Here is a 21,718-nt window from a genome sequence, read left to right on the forward strand (position 1 = left end):
ATTCGTATCCACTGGAAGTTACAGAAAACATACATGCTTGCACAGGGATCCAACCTCTGCTCGCCTCCAGGCTTCTTAGCCCTTTCCTGCTTCGGTGAAAGGAATCTGGCTCAGGATGGATGAGGGGGGCCAGAAGGCAAAGACATTTCCCAAGGAACCAGGAGGTGAACAGCCCCCAATGGCTGGCTTTTATGCCGGCCTTGGCCGCTGAAGCCCAAGCAGCTGGCCAAGGCCCCAGCCATACAATTCTCCTTCAAACCTCTGCCATCTGCTTGCTCACAAATGTCCTCATCCCATTCCCCGTGCTAGCCCCGGCCCTCTGACGAACTCACGTCAGCGCCATTTCAGACCGCAAATCTATTCCCACATCCTCTTGCTAGTGAATTGTTTCACCACGTTGATGATGAGTTCACTGCAATAGGGTCCCCAGCAGTCTATTGCTTCTGTCCTCGCCTCCTCCCCTCTAGTTCCTTTGGAGGGTTCACAATGAAGACAGGGTCCCATGCAAAAGCCCCTATAATCCCCTCCCTATCTGGACCTCCGAATGGGAGTCAGAATGTCCTTTAGGGGTACAGTTAGGAAGCCTCCTCCTCCCCTCTCCTCACACACATCTGGCTTTAGAGCCAGGCCTCTCTCTGGGGCCTTTCCTCCATCAGGAGACATCCTGGTAGAACAAAGCCCTCCGTGGGATGTTAGGAAGAACCAAGGAGCCACTGAGTTGCTGTGGGAAGTGGACCAGCTCCTGTGACCTGTCTGTACGGTAACCAGTGGAGGCCCTTGCCCATGGCAAGGGCTCCAGTACTCGATGGGTGGGTGGAAGAGCATGAGGGGTATAGTTCTGGGGGTACTGGAGGCCTGCTGCTTCGACATGGTGCCGAGACAATTCTGACCACAAGAGCCCTAAGGCTGATGGCAGTTTCCCAAAGAAATGTCCTACTCTTTTTGCCACATAGTCCCCAGGAACCAAAAGAACATCAAGGAATTACCATCAAGGAACGAAAACAAGCACCTCTGGGTTTCTCTCTGGGATGCTGAAGGATCTGGGGTCCTTATTCCCATTTTTGTTGGTTCTCTCTAGACTGCAAGTTCAACACAATGCTGCATAATGGAATAGCTTTGGAGGTGGATCTGGCTGAAGCCCCGGGCTGTGGCCTAAACTGGTGGGGATCCTGGAAAAGCACTTCACTTCTCTGGGCCCTGTCTACACAATGGGATTCATAGTATCCTCAAAGGAGATAATGAGAAAGTACTTTCCAGACTTTAAGGAGAGGTTCCTTAGCCTGGTTCATAGCCTGCCACTCTGGTCTGGACCTGCCATGGGGTGAGCATTATGGCTGTTTGGAAAGGGAAGGTACAGTGGAGAAATGAGTACCAGTTCTTGGTGGATTTCAGCTGCCTGAAGGGTAAGTCCCTTCTCCCCTCCCCTTCCCTCCCCTCCCCTCCCTTCCTTTCCTCTCCCCTCCCCTCCCCTCCCTTCCTTTCATCTCCCCTCCCTTCCTTTCCTCTCCCCTCCCCTCCCTTCCCCTCCCATCCCCTCCCTTTTCCTCTCCTCTCCTCTCCTCTCCTCTCCTCTCCTCTCCTCTCCCCTTCTCTCCTCCAAAGGAAATTTGTTTCAGGAGCAAAAGTAGCAGACTGTACAACGTTGGCCCTCCCTAGTTTTGGGCTAGACCCAGCATCCAGAAACCAGGCTGGCCCCAGGCAGTAAGAGATCAGTCCCTTGAATGGTCCTACAATGTGATCCAGTGGGGAACTTGGGGTGAGGGGTGGGTGGGTGGGTAAGGGATCTTTGGACCTGGCTACAGGGCAGAGCCTTGCCTGATGCCTAGATGCTGGCTTCTCTTGAGCCTGGATTCAGGTGAACGGCCCTGGAATCTCTGGTGATTCTGCTATGGCTTTCTGAAGCCAGAGTGAGGAAAGGTGGGTCTGCAGGGCATTGGTGGCTGTCCTTTTGGATAGCACCTAGGCTCATGGCCACTTAGGTCACAGCAACCTTGAGAAGAAAAAAACCCACTTGTTGCCCTTTTGGGGTCAGGCAGAAAATTTCTGCCTTGCTGATGCCTAGGGGGGCAGGCTGGGGTTTGGGAATTTTTGTAGGCTATCGTGGAAGCTGCCTAAGTATTTGAATTTGAAGGGATTCCCAGAGGTCACCCAGTCCAACCCTTTGCCCCCAGACACAACTCGACTAGATGAATATTTGTGTCGCTTAATAAACGGCAAGGACTCTTTGCGCCCAGGTCATGGGAAGAGTGTCCCAGACTCACATAAGCACAGGTCCCAGGGGGGGCACCTGTCTTAGACAGAGGTAGGCTCTGTGGAGAAAGAAGACAGGAGTTCTGGTCCGGGTGGGAAAGGGGGCAATTGGAAGGGAACCCAGAGATTTTTCTGAGTGTGGAACATGGTTGTAAACAAAGTGGAAGACACGTGGCCCCAAGTCTGCCTTCAGGTTCTTGTGCAGGCGCCCAGCAGTGTGTGGTCATTCCCTGCCAACCTCCTGTCCCCCAAAGCCCAGCAAGTTGCTGTGAGCTGGCTCACAGCCTGAGTGGGAAGAGTGCGAAGAGCCCCCCTGCCCTGTTCCCCTGGACCCTGAGGCTTGGCAGGTTTCTCCCTGGGTCTCTGCCACCAGTGCCTGCCTTTCCCCTCCCCATCCATCTGCTTAGGCTTTACTGCTCCCCTCCCGCCCCACCCTTGCCCCCAGCCCTACCCAAGAGAGGAACAGCAGCCCCTTTAGGGTCAGAGGCTTGCCCCCACAGTCTGGAGTCCACTTTTGCTTTCTCTTGCCTGCTGCCCTGGACTCCCCACCTTAGTGCAAGAAACAATCACTCTGACAAAAGTGACCTTGAGGTTGAAGAGTCGAGCCATAAGCCAGCTGACACGGAGCCAAGGAAGAAGGTCCTGCTTCCTACAAACCCTGGGGCTCCATCAACCCTCCTGTGAACTCAAGGTCATTCTGGAAAGTCAAGCGGGCCTCCTCATCATCCTGGAGTCACCGGGGAATAAATAGCCCTGGATTATCGATCTCTGTGGCTGGACACCCATCACACCTCATTCCACAGCAGCACTGAGAGGTTCTGGGAGTCCCAGCTCCCAGCTCTGGGGCAGGGGCGGGAGCATGGGCAGAAAGTGGGGGGAATCTAGGATGCAGGGGCCTCGCCCAGCCTGATGGCCCCAAAGAAGGTGGTGTGCTTGCTCATATTGATGGAGATGTCGGCATGTACCATCTTCACGGCAATCTTCTGCCTGGCTTTGAGGAGGCAGACCCCCGCGGTGTAACAAGTGTTGTAGTTGGTCTTGCCTGTCTCAATGCTGCGGGTACACTGCAGGAAGGGCTTCTCATCCACCACCACCTCATAGCTGGCGAAGTCGGTGAAGTTGATGTAGTAGACCTGGGTGAGAGGAAAGGAGAAGGGATTGGGGGACAGGCAAAGGAGAGGGTGGGGCCCTTCCCTGCCCGGGACCCACGGGACCTTCTTGGAGGAGCTGGTCCATACACCTCGTGAAGGGGGGCAGTGCCACCTGAGGGCGTGTTCGCTGGTCAACAGGAAAGGCAAGATGATGGGCTGATACACCCCACTCCCTCCGCACTCCGTGGGGCTTGGGTGGCTGCAAATCTCTTTGCAAAAACTCGCCAGCTATCAGCTCTGTCAAGGGTAGGATCCAGGCCTTTCTCACTCAGGTAGCTCCCCCAGCCCCTCCCATGCCCTCCACCCTGCTCAGCCCCAGCAAGAGGCAACAGGGCTCTGCGCACAGTAGGGGATCAATCAGTGTTATGGACAAATGGATACAAATTGACTTCCCATGCCGTGCCCCAAGGACTATTTGCGGCTGACCTTGGAAGTTGCTGATTCCTGAGAGAGGGCACGGTAACATCTTGCCATTTCTTCGGCTCTTTAGGGCCTTGAGCTTGCAGCTCACCCTCCCCTGTGGCTGAATTTCTCTCCCGGATTTTTATGGTGCCCCTTGGCCCCCTGATGATCAAGGAAACATATCTGGAGAGATGGAGTGCTATCTACAATAAATGAGCTAAGGAATTTGGAAGGACAAAACCTAGGCCCCTGACTTTACTTTGTGGCCAGAGGGAAGTGCCAGCCCATGTTCACTGGCCTGCTTTCAAGGGGGATTTTCCCAGTTTTCATGGCATTCAAGGCCTGAGGCCTCTCCCAATCTATTCTGGGCCTGGAAAATAACCCCACCCCAAGCTTTGATCCCCCACCCCCCCCACACACAAAGGAGCTTAGAAGAAATGGCCTATGCCTATAGGATTATACCCATGTGCCCCCTGGGGATTGACCGCCCCCCCCCCCCTGGGGGGGGCTATCGGTCATCCTCAATCACTTTATGAAAGATTGTTCCCTCCATAGGCTCTTCAGGAGGGAGTAATGTATACAGGTGCAGTATTTCTATGCCAGGATGGGCTGATCGAATACTTGTTAACCCATCTTCTCTGGCCACTCTCCCGAGAGACCCTTCTGTTGGCTCTGTAGTCCTTCTGTCCATCTGCCTACTCGCTGCCCACCCCACAGAAGCCCCAGCATCAGGGCTCAGCTAACCTCTAGTTCTGAGGCAAACAACAGGGGCGGGAGTGGTTGGGCAGACCTGGGGAGATCCAGTGCGGGGTAGGGGAGGGCAAGGACAGAACCCCAAGGGCTGGGAGAACGGTGGCAGGATGGAGGACGGAATGGACAGAGACACAGAAAGGTGGACAGGAGAGGGAGAAAGAGGAAGGAAAGACCATCCCAAATAAATGGCTTTGAGGTGGAGAGAAAGCCTTCAGGAGCACTATTTAATGTGAAGCTAGCACTGTCGGGGGGAAGGGGGTATGCTCAGAGGATATATACTGACCCAGAGATGGAGTTTGGCAGTAGAATGGGGCAACGAGGGCCTCAGGCCCAGCAGGAGGGGATCAGATGGCGGGGGTGTGGGAGGGGCCCGTTTGCAGTTTTTCAAGGATAACTGGCTGTGGGGGGGTACCTCAACCAAAACGGGCCCTTCTCTCTTTCCCCTTTTCAACTGCCTCTCCGCGTAGTGCCCCCACCCCAGTCTCCCTAGAGAGCGGGAAGTTAGCAGGTCTTGGCTGGCTCCACAGTGCCCCTATGTGGCCTGTACCGGATCTGCATTCTGGATATAAGAAGAGTTAGGCCTGAGACCGTACTCACTTCTACCTGACTATAGATGAAGTAGGTGCCGTCCACCAGTACCTCCAGCTCCCCGCTGCGGGGATGTAGCTTAAACACCTTGGGGTTCATGGTGATGCGAGACCAGTCATTGAGCACTCCACCTGAAAGATCTCAGTATGAGAGAAGGGCAGTCACTCAGTACATGTCCGAAGAATCCGGGCAACAGAAACAAGAGACAGGGAGCAGCACCCCTCCCCACCCCCACCCAGATCCCAGTGCAAGGTGGACAGCCCCAGAGGCCAAGCTGTTTGCTTTCAGAACAGCGTGTGGAAGCAGATAAAGCATTCTGTTTGTCGAGCAGCTGCCAGGCCTGCCTCAGGCCCCTGGGGGGCCTTGTCTGCCTCCCTCCCTCCTTTCCTGACCGCTCCATCTAGAAGGGTCTTTAACCAACACTTTGCAGCTGGAATTAGGGGTGAAGGCAAGAAGAGAGTGGGCATGCTGCCCTATTTTCTTTGTTGTTCTGGGGCCTGCGCAGGCAACATTCAGACACTGAGTGGCAGGCTAGGTCTTATTATTCCATTCTATTTCTCTAGCCCTAGCTCCTGAATCCCTCCTCTGGCTCTCAGATTCATGAGTTTTTTATTTCTCCTTTAAAGATTCCTTTTTACAGTTCCTTCATGCCCGCTCCCTTCTGGAAGGCTTCCCTGCCCCATGCAGGAAACCACTCAGCCCAAGGAACTGTCTACCTAGAGAACCTTGGTGATCAGGGGTGAGTCAGACTTCATGGCAGCTGGAATGAGTGGCCGGCCACCCGTCCTAAGGCCCCACAGGAGAGGGGAAACTTTATGAGAGTGAGGGATAGACCATCCAGCAGCACTAGAACCAGTAAGGGTATCTGGGAGCTGAGTTACCTCTGGTAAAGCATCTGCCAGCCCAACCCCATTGGGGGAAGAGGGGTTATCCTACCACCTTTGCTGGACAATGAGAGCCAGTATGGGAAGGTGGAGGAAAAGCTTCCCTTTCAATCCTGCAGAAGGAGGGATGTTCCCTCCTTCCACCACTGGAGGAGAGGGTCTAAGCCCAGGGGACTGTTCCCTCTCAAAACCTTCCCTTCCTCACCCAAGGAATTATGTTGTGAATGTTCATCTTTCGCTAGTCTCAGGAGGCCTGCCTCTCAGAGGTGTGAGGAAACTGGCCTTCTGGAATAGGTGGTCATCTTTCCTTGAGGTGACAGTGGGTGGGACAGGAGTTAGGAAGAGATGCCCTGGTGCAGCCCCTCCAGGTGACTGCTCTGCTTGGTGTACTTCCACCCCTCCTCCCTCCCTTCTGCTTTCACTGCAACTTAAGATCAGCATAAACTACGATTAGGGATTGGCCCACAGGGTTGGAGCTGGTCTTGTTGCATGGTAGTGGGAGCAAAATCCACAGCTTCGGGCATAGACTGAGCATGGAGGCCACCCATCCACCCAGACGAATCTATTTCCTGCCTGTCTCACTCCTCCCTGGACAGATGGTGATTATGGCCCATCCAGGGCCCCAGGACCCAAGGCACCTGGTCCCAGCAGGACTCTGGTTTTTGCTACTGCTCTGTTCCTCCTTCTACTTTGGAGGCGATTAAATTTCAGGCATCCAGGTGGCAGTCCAGGCTGTGGCTAAGCCTGATCATTAGGGCAGCTCAGCATAGCCGGTTCAGGGCAGACTGGACTCTTAGGAGCTGTCCCCATGCAGCAGGTTTCCTAACCTTCATTCACTGTTTCTGCACTTGGAGCCCCTCCCTTCCTCTCCAGGCTCCTTAAGCATCTGGCATCCTGGCTGGCTTGCTGCTTCCTAAGGGTCCTGGGGCAGGGGCGGCGGGGGTGGGGTGGTGGGGAGGTCAGGCATTTTAGGCTATGTGCACCCTGGGGACTGGATATTATTTCGAAGTGCTGTTCTTTAATGAATGTTCATGTCTCTTTGGGGGAGAAAATGAACCTAATCATTCAGTGGAGTGTATGCACATCACTGAAGGCGCCCAGCACCGTGGAAAGACTCAGACAGACCTAGTTTTGAATCCAGCTCCTACACTTAACTGAACTCTTGGGCCAAGGAATTAACTTCTCTGAGCTTCAGTTTCTGTCTCTGCAAAAAAGGAACTAATACCTGCAGCACAGGGTTGCTGTGAGGAGCACAGGAAATGAAAGACAAAGGGCGCTTGGGTGGCTCAGTCAGTTAAGTGGCTGCCTTTGGCTAGGGTCATGATCCCAGGGTCCTGGGATCAGGCTACCTGCTCAGCGGGGAGCCTGCTTCTCCCTCTTCCTCAGTCCCTCCTTCCTGTTCCTGTGCTATCTCTCTCTCTCTCTCAAATAAATATAATCTTTAAAAAAGAAAGACAAAAGAATGCATGCTGAAAACTCCAAAGGACCATCCAAATATAAGGCAGTATGATTTTTTTATACAATTTTTTAAAGATTTTATTTATTTACTTGACAGACAGAGATCACAAGTAGACAGAGAGGCAGGCAGAGAGGAAGGGAAGCAGGCTCCCCGCTGAGCAGAGAGCCTGATGTGGGGCTTGATCCCAGGACCCTGGGATCATGACCTGAGCCGAAGGCAGAGGCTTTAACCCACTGAGCCACCCAGGCGCCCCAGCAATATGATTTCTTAAGGTATTATCCATTCTCACTGGGACTCTGGTTCCCCATCTTTTAATGTAGGGATTACATTAAGTCAGTTTTCTTAAGCCCCTTAAACCTGTTTCCTCTTCTTACAGATACTAGCATCTCATACTCCCAGGAGAGTCTGGCATGCTTCCTCCCTCCCCCAACCCCGGGAAATGCTCCCTCCACCTGTTTTCTGCGGAGACCCATCAGACAACAATTTACTTTTCTGTGGTTTTACCTTCTCTAGCATGTATTGTGAAGATGTTGATCAAACTGTACATGTCCCCTTGGTGACTCTGATACCACCTCCATCTGCCAAGAATTCCCCACCTCCGTGATGTCTCAAGTCGCTTTCCGCTTCCTCATCAGTGATTCTAAATGCAATTTGTGTGTAGCGACCAGTCTAGGTGCGAGCAATTACCCAGGACAGCCAGCAGAGGGCAGACGGAGTAGCGAATGCGCACCCCCCCGCCCCCGCCCCCCAACCGCCCAGGTTACTTCCAAGGGCCCACGGAGGACCTAGGCTGATGATTCTTTGAAGGCTGCGAGTAAGGAAGACAGGAGAAGCTCCTCTTAGGGAAAGAGCTGACTTTGACTCTTACCATTCTTGACTTGAATTGCTGACCCTTGGCCCTGTAGATGCACCACAGCTGGCTGGGAGGATAAGGACAGAGAGAGTCGTCACTGAGAGAAATGGCTGCCTGCTTAGCCACCAGTCAACGTGTTCCCACCTCTGACTTCCAGTGTCCTTTCATTTCCCAATTCGGATCCCTTTCTCCCGTCCTGGGAGGCCAGGGAGCACATCTCTGCTGGTGGGTCATGTGATTTGCAGCTCCGCCCCTTCCTGGCTAGGTGACCTCAGCGGAACGGAATCCTCTCACCCCCACCCCAAGTCTCATTTCCGTAACTGTGAAATGGGGATTTTAAGAATCTCTGCCTCTCTTACAGGGATGTCTGAAGATCAAATGAGGTGACAGATCTACAGTTCCCTGCAAGCTATCAAGCACTGTGCCGCCATGTAGATTTATAATTGTGGCCAAACAGCTGTGGTGAGTGAAGGCGGCTGGGATGAGCCAAGGCAAGGCAGCACAACTTGCCAATACAGACAGATTAGGAAGCTCAAAGACAAGGGAGGAGCCCTTCAGGCCTTTAAGGCAGAAGCCCAGGCTGTGTTTGGCCTGGAGCTGGTTGGCTGATTTTCAAGCTCCTGATCCCCCCCGTGGTCTGAGTGCCCACAAGGTATCTGGTGTGGGTGGGAGGTTGGAGGCTTGGGTGGATAGGCCTGACTGGCAGCTCATTTCAGGGTATGACTGCGCTTGGATATGATGACCTTCTGTCTTCTGTGCGGGGAGGTGGGGAGAAATGGCCATGGAAAGGCTGAGTTAAAGGCAGGCCGTGGGGCAAAGCTTTTCTATTTCTTGGGATGGGAGGGGGCTGTGAGTGAACAACTTTGGGAACCCCCTCAAGGGCATCTTCACAAACTTAACAGGGAGCCACTGGAACATGGTTCTAGCCTTATGGTCTTCCCTCCTCCCCAGGAAGAGAGCAATTCCCAGCCAACCTGGTTTTCTCGAGGTCCAGCTTTATCAGCAGCTCCTGCAAAATAGGACAGGACAATCAGAGGGCATGCTCCTTCCTTTTCTCTCTCCTCAGCTAGGCAGCGAGTGGCAGTGAACCCCTACTCTGGGCAGCCAGGCCCTGGGATGGGAGAGGATACCACTCCCTTCTCTTCCTCCTCCCTGACCTGCCTCCTTAGTGGGCCCAGCGTCCAGCAGGGAAAGTGGACTCTGGTTAACGCTGGCTCCAAGGCAAGCCTCACTGAGCACTGGTAGAGACAGAGGACAGTGCATTCCTGCCACCAAGTGACCCCGTGACCCCGAGACGGTGCCCTTTGCTTCTTTAGTCTTTTGCTCCCTTTCTTTCAGGGTCCTCATAGAAAGCATTGCCGTTGTAAATATCTTGCTTCCTTAACTGCCTCTCTCCTCCCCTGGGACCTAAACTCCGTGAGAATGGGGCCCACTTATCAATATATCTCTTGCACACAGAAGGTGCTCAGTATCTGTAGAAAGACTGGGATACAAAAACCAAAAGAAACCAACCAAAAACCTCTAACTCCATCTCTTATGGTCATGGTAATGCTGATTAACCCCATTTGAACTCTGAGTCAAAGAATCTGAGTCCTGCTACAGAATTTTCGGACCCAGCGAAATCAGCTGTGTAAAGAGCCAATTTCCTTAAAGCCCCAAGAAACAAGAGGGGTGCAGCAGGAGGAAATAACAACTGACCCAAGCCCTGGCAGTATGACTCCTGTCAGTTCCAATTAGGTGGGTTTGGATTGGCATCTCTACCTTCCGGATGCCCTTCTGGACCCAAGAGGAATGACACAAAGAGATTTGATGCTATTTGAACAGGCACTTGGCTCCTCAGTCTTAGAGACAGGGTTTGCTTCTTCCCCAGCCCCGGTGACTTGTAAGTTTCTAACTCCCTGGTCACCAGTGACCTCTACGGGAAAGGCCCTTCAGAGTTCATGGGATGAGACTGTTCTAGGGCTTGTCATTTCTTCCAGTCCCCAACATTCCTCTTCATAGCCTGTTTCCAATCAGACATAAATATTTGGTGCTACATGCTGGAAATCAGAGCAGACCAAATTCATCCCCCACTGGAAATCTAGTATAAATACTTGGGGCCTCTGGTTCTGGCTTATGGGAGTTTCCTGGCTCACTACAGGGAAGCCTAGAGTCAGGGAGGGCTTGTAATGGAAAGGTCAAGAGCAGGCAGAGTTAGAGAAGGTCAGGCGCTACTGGCTTGTTCAAGTCCTAGCTCTCCACTGAGATAGGAGACCTGTTCTTCTTGTTCACCAAAGCCATCACCACCGCTGGAAAGTGCCTTCAGGATAGTCCACACCTGCTCTTTTCAAGTACTTGCAAGGAGCCAAGGGGCAGGTGGAGAGGCAGAGGCACTCACCAGAAGGTCCCTGTAGGCCAGGGGGTCCCTGAGGACCAGGGGGACCTGGAGGGCCAGGTGGTCCCATCACAGTTGTTCCTGGAATTCCAGGAATTCCTGGAATCCCTGGGGGTCCCTGGGGTCCTGGGGGTCCTGGAGGTCCCGGAGGGCCATTGGGCCCAGGAGGTCCTGCCTTCTTTCCTAAAAGACAAGATTCAGTGTTACATTTGTAGTTATTGACTCAAAACAAATATACTGTCAGGACTTCTACAGACTTCCAAGGACACAAAGTCAGCCCTTTGGGAATTCCTGCTGCTAAAAAGGTGAACACTTTATTATACAACACACACACACACACACACACACACACACACACACACACACACTCCCTATCCCCTTTCATGAATAATTATTTACAGAGATGGTTTGAAGATACAGAAATAAATGACCCTGAAGGAGCTCAGTCTACTGGGGAAACAGACACAGACACAGTCACAGGAGAGTCTAAGTACCATATTAGTAGTAGGGACAAATGCTTAAGAGGTCAGAGAAGGTTTCATAAAGGAGGTTACCTTTCAGATGAGTCCAAAAAATTAGAATTACCAAGTGACCAGGTCACCTTTTTGAATGGAGAATTGGGCTACCGTTGAAGAGTGGGCTTTCATGTTTGCTGCCCGGTTTGGAGGACTTGATGCAATGAGAAGAGGGAGCTAGGAGGACAGCCCTGACCTTGGGAATAATATCAACACCAGGAAGGTTTCCTACAGAAGTTGGGATGTACAGGAACTAGGGGTTGGTATAGAGGTGGTGGTAGCTGGGAATGAGGATCGGGAAGGAATTTGGGAGATGAGAGGGAGGGGATGGGGGAGAGGGAGGGAGGGGGAGATAGAGAAGGAAAGAAGGGGAAACAGAGTAGAAAAAGCCGAGGAGGCAGCTGGCAGTTTTTGCTTTTTCAGCTGACCTCTCTAAACCCTATTTTAAAAGATCTCTGGGAAAGGCAATTCTGTAAACTCCCCTGGTAACATGTTCCTGTGGTTATCACCCCCTCACTGTTAGGAAGTTCTTCTGTATATTTAGCTGAAATCCCTCCTGTGGCAATTTGAGCTTTTATTTTATTCTTTGTGTAGATAGAGAAGAATAGTTACCATCAAACACATAATAACCCTCATATGCTTACAGACATTAAGTCACCTGTCAACCTCTTATTTTTAATAGGCTAAATAATCTGGCTTTCCAGCATCTTTCCTCTGAGGCCCTATTTTCCAACATATTATTAATTAAGCCCACCAGCTCCTTCCCTTTCTCTCCTCGCTATCCTTTCAGAACGATCCCGGCCCTTCTATTCCATATTCCAGTCCTTCCAACATTCCCACTAGGATGTAGCTATTTGACAGAGTCATAACTGTGGTCTTGTACCAAAACCCACAGCTCCTGTTTACTTCCTCTGCTCTGTGCAGCCCAATTCATGCACGACTGGTGACCCCGAGGGGGGTGTCTTTTACCTTTCACTACTTTCTCACAATTTGTGGAAATCCCAGGAACAGACGGGTTTGACCAGACTCCGCGACAGTATTTCCACCTGTGGTACTGTCTGAGTTCTAAATACAACCCTCTTAAGTCTCATTGAAACACCTCCTTAACAACTCTGACTTCTTGCTCCCCAGGCTCTTAGGAGAATCCTGTCCTGATTTATCAGGCCCACCTTTAAAAATAATGCCTTGTGTTCCAGAAACTCAATGGCAATGCCATTCAAGAGGCCAGTTGTCCATGTCTAATGACTTCTGCATTTGGTATGAAACAACGGGGTCACTGTGAGGCTCCTGCCCTGGGGAGACTCCCTGTAGCCTTAGAGCCCTAGAGGCAGGAGGGAGCTTTCTTATTTTCCCTGCACGTAGCAGCCGCAAAAGATTGGATCTGCCCAGTTTCTAGATTAGCCAATTTCAAGATGCTGAACAGGAAAGCCATCTCCCTTCAGATTTGGGCAGCTTCCAAGTCAGGCTTATTCAGCACCCAAGTTTCAATTCCAGCTAGTGCAGTGGAAGGAACACAAAATCTGTAGTCAGGAGATAAGGCTCAAAGCCCCAGCCCTGCCACAGATGCACTTTGGGCAAATTCCTTTCTCTCCCTGAGCCTTAGTTTCTCACTGGTGAAATGAGGAGTTTGGCCTTGATGATTTCTCTAAGTTTCCTCCCAAGGCTGAGGTACCGTAAGGAAGGCTGACTTACTCCTGGCAGTCAGGAAACTTCCCTAGCCTGATTGTAAGGTCTGCTTCTCCCTCCTTATTCTCTATTCTCCCTCTTCTTCCTCTGTGTCTACTGGCACAGACACAGAGAAAGGTGCATATTAGACTGTTCTATGTCCCAGAATTTCCAGGCCTAACTGACTTTGAAACTGGAGGGTGTTCTGTGGGTAGGACAAACTTCAGTGTCAAGACTGTGACTCTCCTGTGATTGCTAATGTAATTCTGGAATAATCACAGCCAGAAACTTCTCTAGTCAAAAAGAATAATGGTTGCAGTGAAAACAGAGGATTTTCACTTATGAAAATGTTAGAGGACATTTGGGAAAAAGTTCCTGTTCTGCAACTGGTCCTCTTTGCTCCTCTGTAACTAGGTTTAGGGAAGTGTACTTCTCATACTTGCATCCTTACAGAAAGTTGGCCCAGGGGCACCTGGGTGGCTCAGTGGTTTAAAGCCTCTGCCTTCGGCCCAGGTCATGATCCCAGGGTCCTGGGATCGAGCCCCACATCGGGCTCTCTGCTCAGCGGGGAGCCTGCTTCCCTTCCTCTCTCTCTGCCTGCCTCTCTGCCTACTTGTGATCTCTGTCTGTCAAATAAAATAAATAAAATCTTAAAAAAAAAAAAGAAAGTTGGCCCAGAGAGGAACAGGTACAAAATGACCCCTGGACAAGAGGTTGACTTTAGAGGATTGAATTCCTTCTCCAGATTTCCTGATGTTGCCAGAACACTTCATGATACAAAAGCCCAGAGACTTCTCTACTTAGAAAATTCTCCAGTGCAGTCTTAGATGACAGAATGTTCACATTCTTTTCCAAGCTAAACTTCACTAACCTTTTAGTGAAGGCCAAACTATTGAAAGAACAAATAAAAACAAGTGAATGAAAGTGAGGGTGGAGGGAGGGCGAGGGAGAGAGGGAGAGGGAATGAACATTAGCAAGTTAGTTGTAGGAGGGGAAAATTCTATTAAAGATGGAAATTAAATGAACAACTCAATTTACCTCTTCAGGCATGTGCCTATTCACTGTGTCCAAGGAAATCTGTATTAAATGGCTTCTAAATCACTTTCAGTCAAAGGAAATGTTTAAGGCCTATGTGCATTCTCCTTCTAATAATGGCCCATATACAAGGTGGCAGTGCTGGGCAGTGATCCGAGTCCCTGCCAGAGGCATTGGATTCTCAGAATTGTAATAATAGGGCTTCTAGCCTAGGCAATTGTCTTCTATTGTCACTAGCAAGTATGTTCTCTCAGTGCTCACTCATTGGATGACCCTACAACTGGTTGCCATTCCCCACCACACATATGACCTACACTTCGGTACATCGCTAGCCTACTTGCTGTTGCCCCAAACAGGCCATGTTCTTTCACACTTCTGAGGGATCTGAGTATGCTCTTCCCTTTGCTGGAATGCCTTTCCCCCTCCATTTGCCCCCATCCTTCAAAGCCCAGGTTAAATGCTGTTTCTTTTTTTTTTCCCTGAGATGTGGCTCCTCACTCCCCCAGGGAGAACTACTTGCTCTTTCTTTGTGCTCCCACAGCACACTGTTCATGCTTCAATGAGAGCATTTTTGATACCATACTGTAATTATTTGTGTGTACTTCCACTATTCCAGCTACACTGGGAGATTTTTGAGGGCAGGCACCATTTTTCTTTATCTTGGTATCTCTATTCCTGACAAATATAAGGTGCTTATTCATGGTCCAGTGAATGAGTGAAAAGAAAAAACTAGTAGCTGTAATTAGAGAGTGTTCCCAAGTCTACCTATTAAGAAGGGAAAGTCACCCTTGGACTTGTTTAGGAGCAGAGGGTGTCCTTGTCAAAGCCAGGTGAGCTTTCTAGGTTTATTACAATTTCCATTTTAAAGGGGATGTGACAAAAGTTAAAAAGTACATGCTTGATAGAGTAATCAAAACAGGATGGTACTGGCACAAAAACAGACACATAGATCAACAGAACATAGTAGAAAACCCAGAAATGAACCCACAATTATATGGTCAATTAATCTTTGACAAAGCAGGAAAAAATATCCAGTTAGAAAAAGTCTCTTCAACAAATGGTGTTGGGAAAACTGGACAGTGACATGCCTAAGAATGAAACTGGATGACTTTCTTTCACCATACAGAAAAATAATTTCAAAATGGATTAAAGACTTAAATTTGAGACCTGAAACCATAAAAATCGTGGAAGAGAACATAGGGAGTAACTTCTTGACATTGGCCATAGCGACATCTCTCTAGATATGTCTCCTGAGGCAAGGGAAACAAACAAGAAAAATACACTTTATAATAAAAATCCTTCTGCTTTTATAAAGCAAAGGAAACAATCACAAAACTAAAAGACAACCTACAGAATGGGAGAAGATATTTACAAATGACAAATCTGATAAATGGTTAGTATCCAAAAATCTATAAAGAACTTTTCAAAGGCAATACCCTCAAAACAAATAGTCCAATTAAAAAAATGGGCAGAAGACATGAATAGACAGTTCCCAAAGAAGACATACAGATGGCCAAAAGACTCATGAAAAGATGCTCAACATCACTTACTATCAGGAAATGTAAATCAAAATGTAATGAGATATCACCTCACTCCTGTCAGAACGGCTAACATCACAACACAAGAAACAACAGGTGTTGGCTGGCGAGGATGTGGAGAAAAGTGAACCCTCTTGCACTGTTGGTGGAATGCAAACTGGTGCAACCACTCTGGAAAACAGTGTGAGGTTTCCTCAAAAAGTGAAAAATAGAACTGTCCTACAATTCAGCAATTGTACTACTAGATATTTGCCAAAGGATACAAAAATGCTAATTCAAAGGAATACATGCACCCTGATGTTTATAGCAGCAGTATCTATACTGGCCAAATTATTGAAATAGGCCATGTGGCCACTGGCTGATGAGTCGAGAAATAAAATTTGGCATATATATGCAATGGAATATTGCTCAGCCATAGAAATGCATCCATTGCAATGACATGGATGGAGGTGGAGAGTATTATGCTAAGTGAAATCAGTCAGATAAAGACAAATACCATATGATTTCACATGTATGTGAAGTTTAAGAAAAAAAAAACACAACCAAATAACCAAATGGGAAGAGAGAGAGAGAGAGAGAGAGAGAAACCAAGAAACAGACTCTTAACTATAATCAACAAATTGTTGGTTACCAGAGGGGAGGTGTGGGGAGGCTGGGTGAAATAGGTGATGTGGATAAAGGAGGGCACTTGTCATGATGAGCACTGGGTGATGTGTGGAACTGTTGAATCACTACATTGTACACCTGAAACTAATATAACACTGGATGTTAACTAACTGGAATTAAAATAAAAACTTAAAAAAAGAAAAAAAAGAAAAAGAAATGATCTATTGAGCCATGAAAAGACATGGAGGAACTTAAATGCATATTACTAAGTAAAAGAAGCCAATCTCAAAAGGCTACATACTGACTTGGGAAAAGGCAAAACTAAAAAGACAATAGAAAGGTCAGTGGTGGGATGCCTGGGTGGCTCAGTCTGTTAAGCATCTGTCTTCTGCTCAGGTCAAGATCCCTGGGTCCTGGGACTGAGTCCCACATCAGGCTCCTTGCTCAGTGAGGATCCTGCTTCTCCCTCTGCCTGCCACTCCCCCTGCTTGTGCTCACTCTCTCTCTCTCTGACAAATAAATAAATAAAGTCTTTAAAGAAAAAAAAAAGAGAAAGATCAGTGGTTGCCAAGGGTTAGGGGGAGGCAATGATGAATAGGCAAAGCAGAGAGGATTTTTAGGGAAGTGAAACTATTCTGTAAATACTGTAATCTATGGGAATCTATGTCACTATACATTTGTCAAAACCCCTAGAATGTACAGTACCAAGATGAAGCCTAATGTTAACTATGTACTTTGAGTGATGATGATATATCAATGGAGGCTCCTCAGTTATAACAAATGTACTACTCTGGTAGTACATAATCTGGTGGGGGAGGCTGTCCCTGTGTGGGGCAGGAAATATATGGGAATGCTCTGTACTTTTCCCTCAATTTTGTTGTGAACCTAAAACTGCTCTAAAAAATAAGCTACTAGAAAAAACTAGAAAAAAGCTACTAGAAAAAAACATGCTGAAAAAATCAAATGTACTTTTGTAAATACATAATATCTTGGTTAATGGCCAGGCCCAATGGAGAAAGTTTTCCTCATTGACCCCAGCTCTCTGGCTGTTTTCCAACTTTGCTCGGATCAGGTCCTCAGGAGGCCAGGCCAATCCTCAGCTTCTTTACAACAGGGACACAGGTTTTCCATGTAGGCTATGGTACTGTGAACCACCAGAGTACCCTCGTGCTCAGAGAAGGAGCAGGCTGCAGCTGAAGCCAGTCTTTTGGTCTACTCTGGGACTGATAATCTACTCTATAAAGCTCCAGAAATCTTAACAGAATCATTTTACTTAAAGCATTTTACTTTTTATTTTTAAAATATATTTATTTATTTGACAGAGAGAGAGAGAGGGAGAGAGAGAAAAAAGGAGAGAGAGGGAGAGAGCAAGCACAAGCATGGGGAATGGCAGACAGGGGAAAAGCAGGCTCCCTGCTGAGCAAGGAGCCCAATGTGGGACTCAATCTCAGGACCCTGGGATCAAGACCTGAGCCAAAAGCAGATGCTTAATGACTGAGCCACCCAGGTGCCCTGATTTTTTATTTTTTAAAGGATTTGATTTACTTATTTGAGAGTGAGAGAGCAGGAGCATAGGGAAGGGGCTGAGGGAGAAGCAGACTCCCCACTGAGTAGGACCCCAGGATCATGACTTGAGCCAGAGGCAGACACTTAACCAACTGAGACACCCAGGTGCCCCTACTTAAAGTGTTTTATAATTTCACTTTATTTTCTTTCCAGGTCAGAACACAGAAATAGTTACTTAAAACTGGTTTTGTATTTGGTTTCTTTTTTTAGTCCTAAGGAGTGGACCATATAGCTTAATTCTGTCTTTTGGAACTTGTTCTGTTTTTTTTGGGTTCTCCTATTCAAGTATGCAAGTGCTTGTACAAGCTCTTGGGCCAGTCTTGTTGCAAGTATATTAGAAACATACTGACCCAACAGTGGCACAATGGATCTGCTCAACCAGAAGCTTCTTTGAAAGGACCAAAAGATCAGGGTATTCCTCCAGCTTTCCTTTTCCCATCACAGAGAAAATGATATTGAAACCCCAAAGTGAGAAATACTTTCTCTGACTATCTAAGGCATAGGATAGGGATAGCTTTAAGGCCAAGAACGGGGTACTGACGTCTCTCGGGGAGGTGGTATACCTAGTCCCCACAAGCTGTCTTAGGACTTAATTTATACGTGATTATTGATTCCATAAAGGAGGGTAAAGAAAGGAAAAAGAGTAAGGAAGAATGAAGGAAAGAGATGTAAGTTTAATTGTATAAAAGAGGGAGCAAGAAAGAATAATAAAAACAACTTTCATATACTGCTAGAGAAGCAATTTCATGAATCATCACTGAAAAATAATCTCTACTTCTTGTTTCATGGAAGCTACCATACTCAAGGAGGACACAGGTGATTGACTAAAACAATGGACAACCAACATTGAAAGAATATATAAAAATATTACTCCCTTGGTTTTTTTTCCTTCTAATTTTAGAAAAGACACGAACAATTTTATAAAATCAGGAGCTTAACTTACCCTTTTTCTTGTTTTTAACTGGACCTGTTAAAAAAGAAAATGGAAAATTAAGTCCCTGGAAATTAACATAAAGTGTTTATTCTCCAAGACAGTCATAGGAGAAACTCCGAAGACACTGCAGATTTTGAGGGAGCCCCACACCAAGGGTCAGGTCATTGGCAAGGTATCTCCCAATTATCAGACCTCTCCAGTCTGTTTCTGTTTTTTGACTGTTGTAACAAGAACGTTACAAGAAAGATTTTTCCACAGAAAACTCTTTCAGTCTCCATCTTTGCAGTGAGGGAATGGGTACTTCTTGGTAGAGATGAAATGCCCATAAACGCAGAACTCAACAACCTTAGGACGGCATTCCATTAATTCTGCGAGTCCTGAGATTGAAGAGTCACGCATTCAGGTGAAGAACTGGTATGAAGTCTCCTGCATTGAAGCTAAATGGAAAAGAGGGTCATTTTCACAGAAGGAACAGCAGCAGCAGCAGCAGCAGACTTTGGAGTCACTTATTGTGATTTTAATTGTTAGTTATTAAAGCAGTGTGACCAAAATACATTCATGTGGGTACCACATGCACTCCTGTTGTAATTGACTATAAGTTAACAGACACTTCAAAAAGAAGTGTCAACAGTTTCACTGACAATGAAATCACAGGCGTTTTCTTGGAAATTACTTCTTAAGAAAACAATTCTTATCAATTGAGGATACTCAATGGGAAAACCCAAGGCTTTTGTTACATGGTTAGGTGACAACCACTCCCCAGACACACACAATTTAGGTATCTTCCACACGTTTTCCCCTCCTGGGGACCCAATTCTCTTCATTCTGTAGGTGGATTTGATTTTCTTTAGATGCAGGTGTTTAAAATCTCTTCCAAACTCCCATGAAGATACTATTGAACATTAAACCATTGTCAGTGTCCTCAGGAGCTTACAAAAAGAACACCAAGCATTTGTATATTGTTTTATAACCCATAAAACCTGGTTATTTCCATTTATCATCTCATTTTAATTTTACAACAAGCCTAGAATGATCTTTACCTGTAAGAGCAGGCTCTATCAGAGGCAGGCATAGGTCCCTTGAAAACAAATGTCTGTGTGGCCTTCCCTTGCAAAAGAATTTTATTTTCGTAACTTCCCTGTTAAATTTCACGTGTAACAGTAGGTATTATTATGTGCGTGGGATGTTTTAGGTTGGGTTCAGCAACTTGCCGCACCGAAGGTCATCAGTCCCCATTGTTTTATCCTCGTTGCTCCTCCTTTTTCTTCCTCTCAGCCTTTGTCTTTGCTGCTTATCCTTTATGTGTTTAATGGCATTGAGAGTCCTTGATAATGTGCATGGGGGTTCTGGCAAGGAAGCACAGCTGTGCAAATACTACAAAGATGGAACAACTCAACATAAGCAGGGCCACCTCTTTGACCAGAAACAAAGCTATTGGAGGAAGGCTTTATGAAGAAAGGCCCAGCCGCATCAGCCAGCTACCAGCCAGCGAGCCAGCCACCTCCGCAGGGCAGAGCAGTGGGGTCACAGAGAGTGCAGCGACACTGCACTCACAGACCAGCTGTGCTAGCCCTGGACAAGGTTCTGACCATTTCAGCTGCCTAAAGATTCAGCACTGTCACATCACCCTTCAAAGCAGGTTTTGAGGAAATCAGATTATCACAAGCAACCAGTCTTCACCAAGCGTGCAAGGTAAATAAGGAAACAACTCTACTTGAAAAGACCGTTCGGTTGGATACAAAAGTATCAAAGAGGGGAGACAAGGAATTATATTGGCTATTTGAGAAAAAAAAACCAACAAACCCAAACTTCCTGGAGAAAGTGTGACTTAAATCAACAACTGAAAAGAGGGAAAGGGAAGTTAGAATTTTTTTTTTAAACTTCTGTTGGGTTTACCGGGAACCAACTCGTTGTACGTATATAAATGCGTGCATACATGCATACATACATAAAAGGGGGAAGAAAAAAGGAAAAATTTATTTTTTAAACAAAACTAGCTTTATTTCACTTTTTTTCAGTGAATCTTATTTTTAACTCAGGTGTATAACAGCTATTCAACAACTCTATATGTTATACTCATCACAAGTGTAGCTACCATCTGTCCGCATACATTGCTATTATAATATTATTGACTATATTCCCTATGCTGTATCTTTTACCCCCATGATTTATTCATTTCAAAAAGGAAGCCACTCTCCTTCACCCATACTGCCCATCTCTCTACCCCTTTCCTCTCTGGCAACTCTCACCTTGTTTTCTGTATTTATAGCTCTGATTCTGCTTTTTATCTGTTTATTCATTTACTTTTAAGATTCCACATGTAAGGGAAAACAAATGGCATTTATCTTTCTTTGTCTGACTTATTTCACTTAGCATTTATACCTTCTAGGTCCATCAGTGTCACAAATTGCAAGATCTAATTTTTCTTCTGGCTGGCTGAGTAATAATATTCCATATCATCTGTTGATGGACATTTGGGCTGCTTTCATATCTTGGCTACTGTAAGTAATGCTGCAATAAACATAGGAGTTTTTGAGTCTGTGTGTTCATTTACTTTGGGTAAATACCCAGTAGTAGAATTACTGGATTATATGTTATTTCTATTTTTAATTTTCTGAGGAAACTCTTTACCGTTTTCTGTAGTGGCTGCATCGATTTACATTCCTGCCAACAGAGTTCAGGTCTCTCACTTCTTTCCCAACATCATTTGTTGAAGAAACTTATCTTGCAGCTTTAAAATTGTTTTCTTTGTCACCATATTTTGCCATTACAATTCTAGTATGTCTTGGGTGGATCTGCTTTTATTGATTTTCATGGGCGTCTCTGTGCCTCCTGGATCTGGATATCTGTTTACTTCCCCATTAGGGAAGTTTTCAGCTATTATCTCTTCAAATATATTTTCTGCCCTCCTTTCTCTCTCTTCCTCTGGGACTCCTATGATGTAAATGTTATTATGTTTGGTGGAGTCACTGAATTCCCTAAGTCTATTCTTGTAATTCATAATTTTCTCTTTTTCAGCTTGATTACTTTCCACTACTCTGTCTTCTAGGTCATTAGTTCATTCCTCTGCTTCTTCCAGCCTGTTCATTCTAACAAGTGTGTTTCTCATTTTGTTTATTGAGCCCTTTATCTCTGTTATGTTATC

The 21,718-nt window shown here is 47.2% G+C and overlaps 1 protein-coding gene across 1 annotated transcript; it reads right to left on the reverse strand.

The window, feature by feature from the left end:
• Positions 1 to 1,758: 1,758 nt before the first annotated feature.
• On the reverse strand, positions 1,759 to 18,604 carry EDA (ectodysplasin A; the record flags this gene model as incomplete). The annotated part of the gene is made up of 6 exons (XM_032847766.1): positions 1,759 to 3,383; positions 5,154 to 5,284; positions 8,356 to 8,407; positions 9,315 to 9,349; positions 10,718 to 10,897; positions 18,583 to 18,604. Coding segments are annotated over 6 exons (672 nt in total), but the record flags the coding sequence as incomplete, so codon positions are not given.
• Positions 18,605 to 21,718: the final 3,114 nt, after the last annotated feature.

This window comes from Lontra canadensis, unplaced genomic scaffold, assembly GCF_010015895.1.
Source record: "Lontra canadensis isolate GAN:19392208 unplaced genomic scaffold, GSC_riverotter_1.0 scaffold193, whole genome shotgun sequence".
NCBI lineage: Eukaryota > Metazoa > Chordata > Mammalia > Carnivora > Mustelidae > Lontra > Lontra canadensis.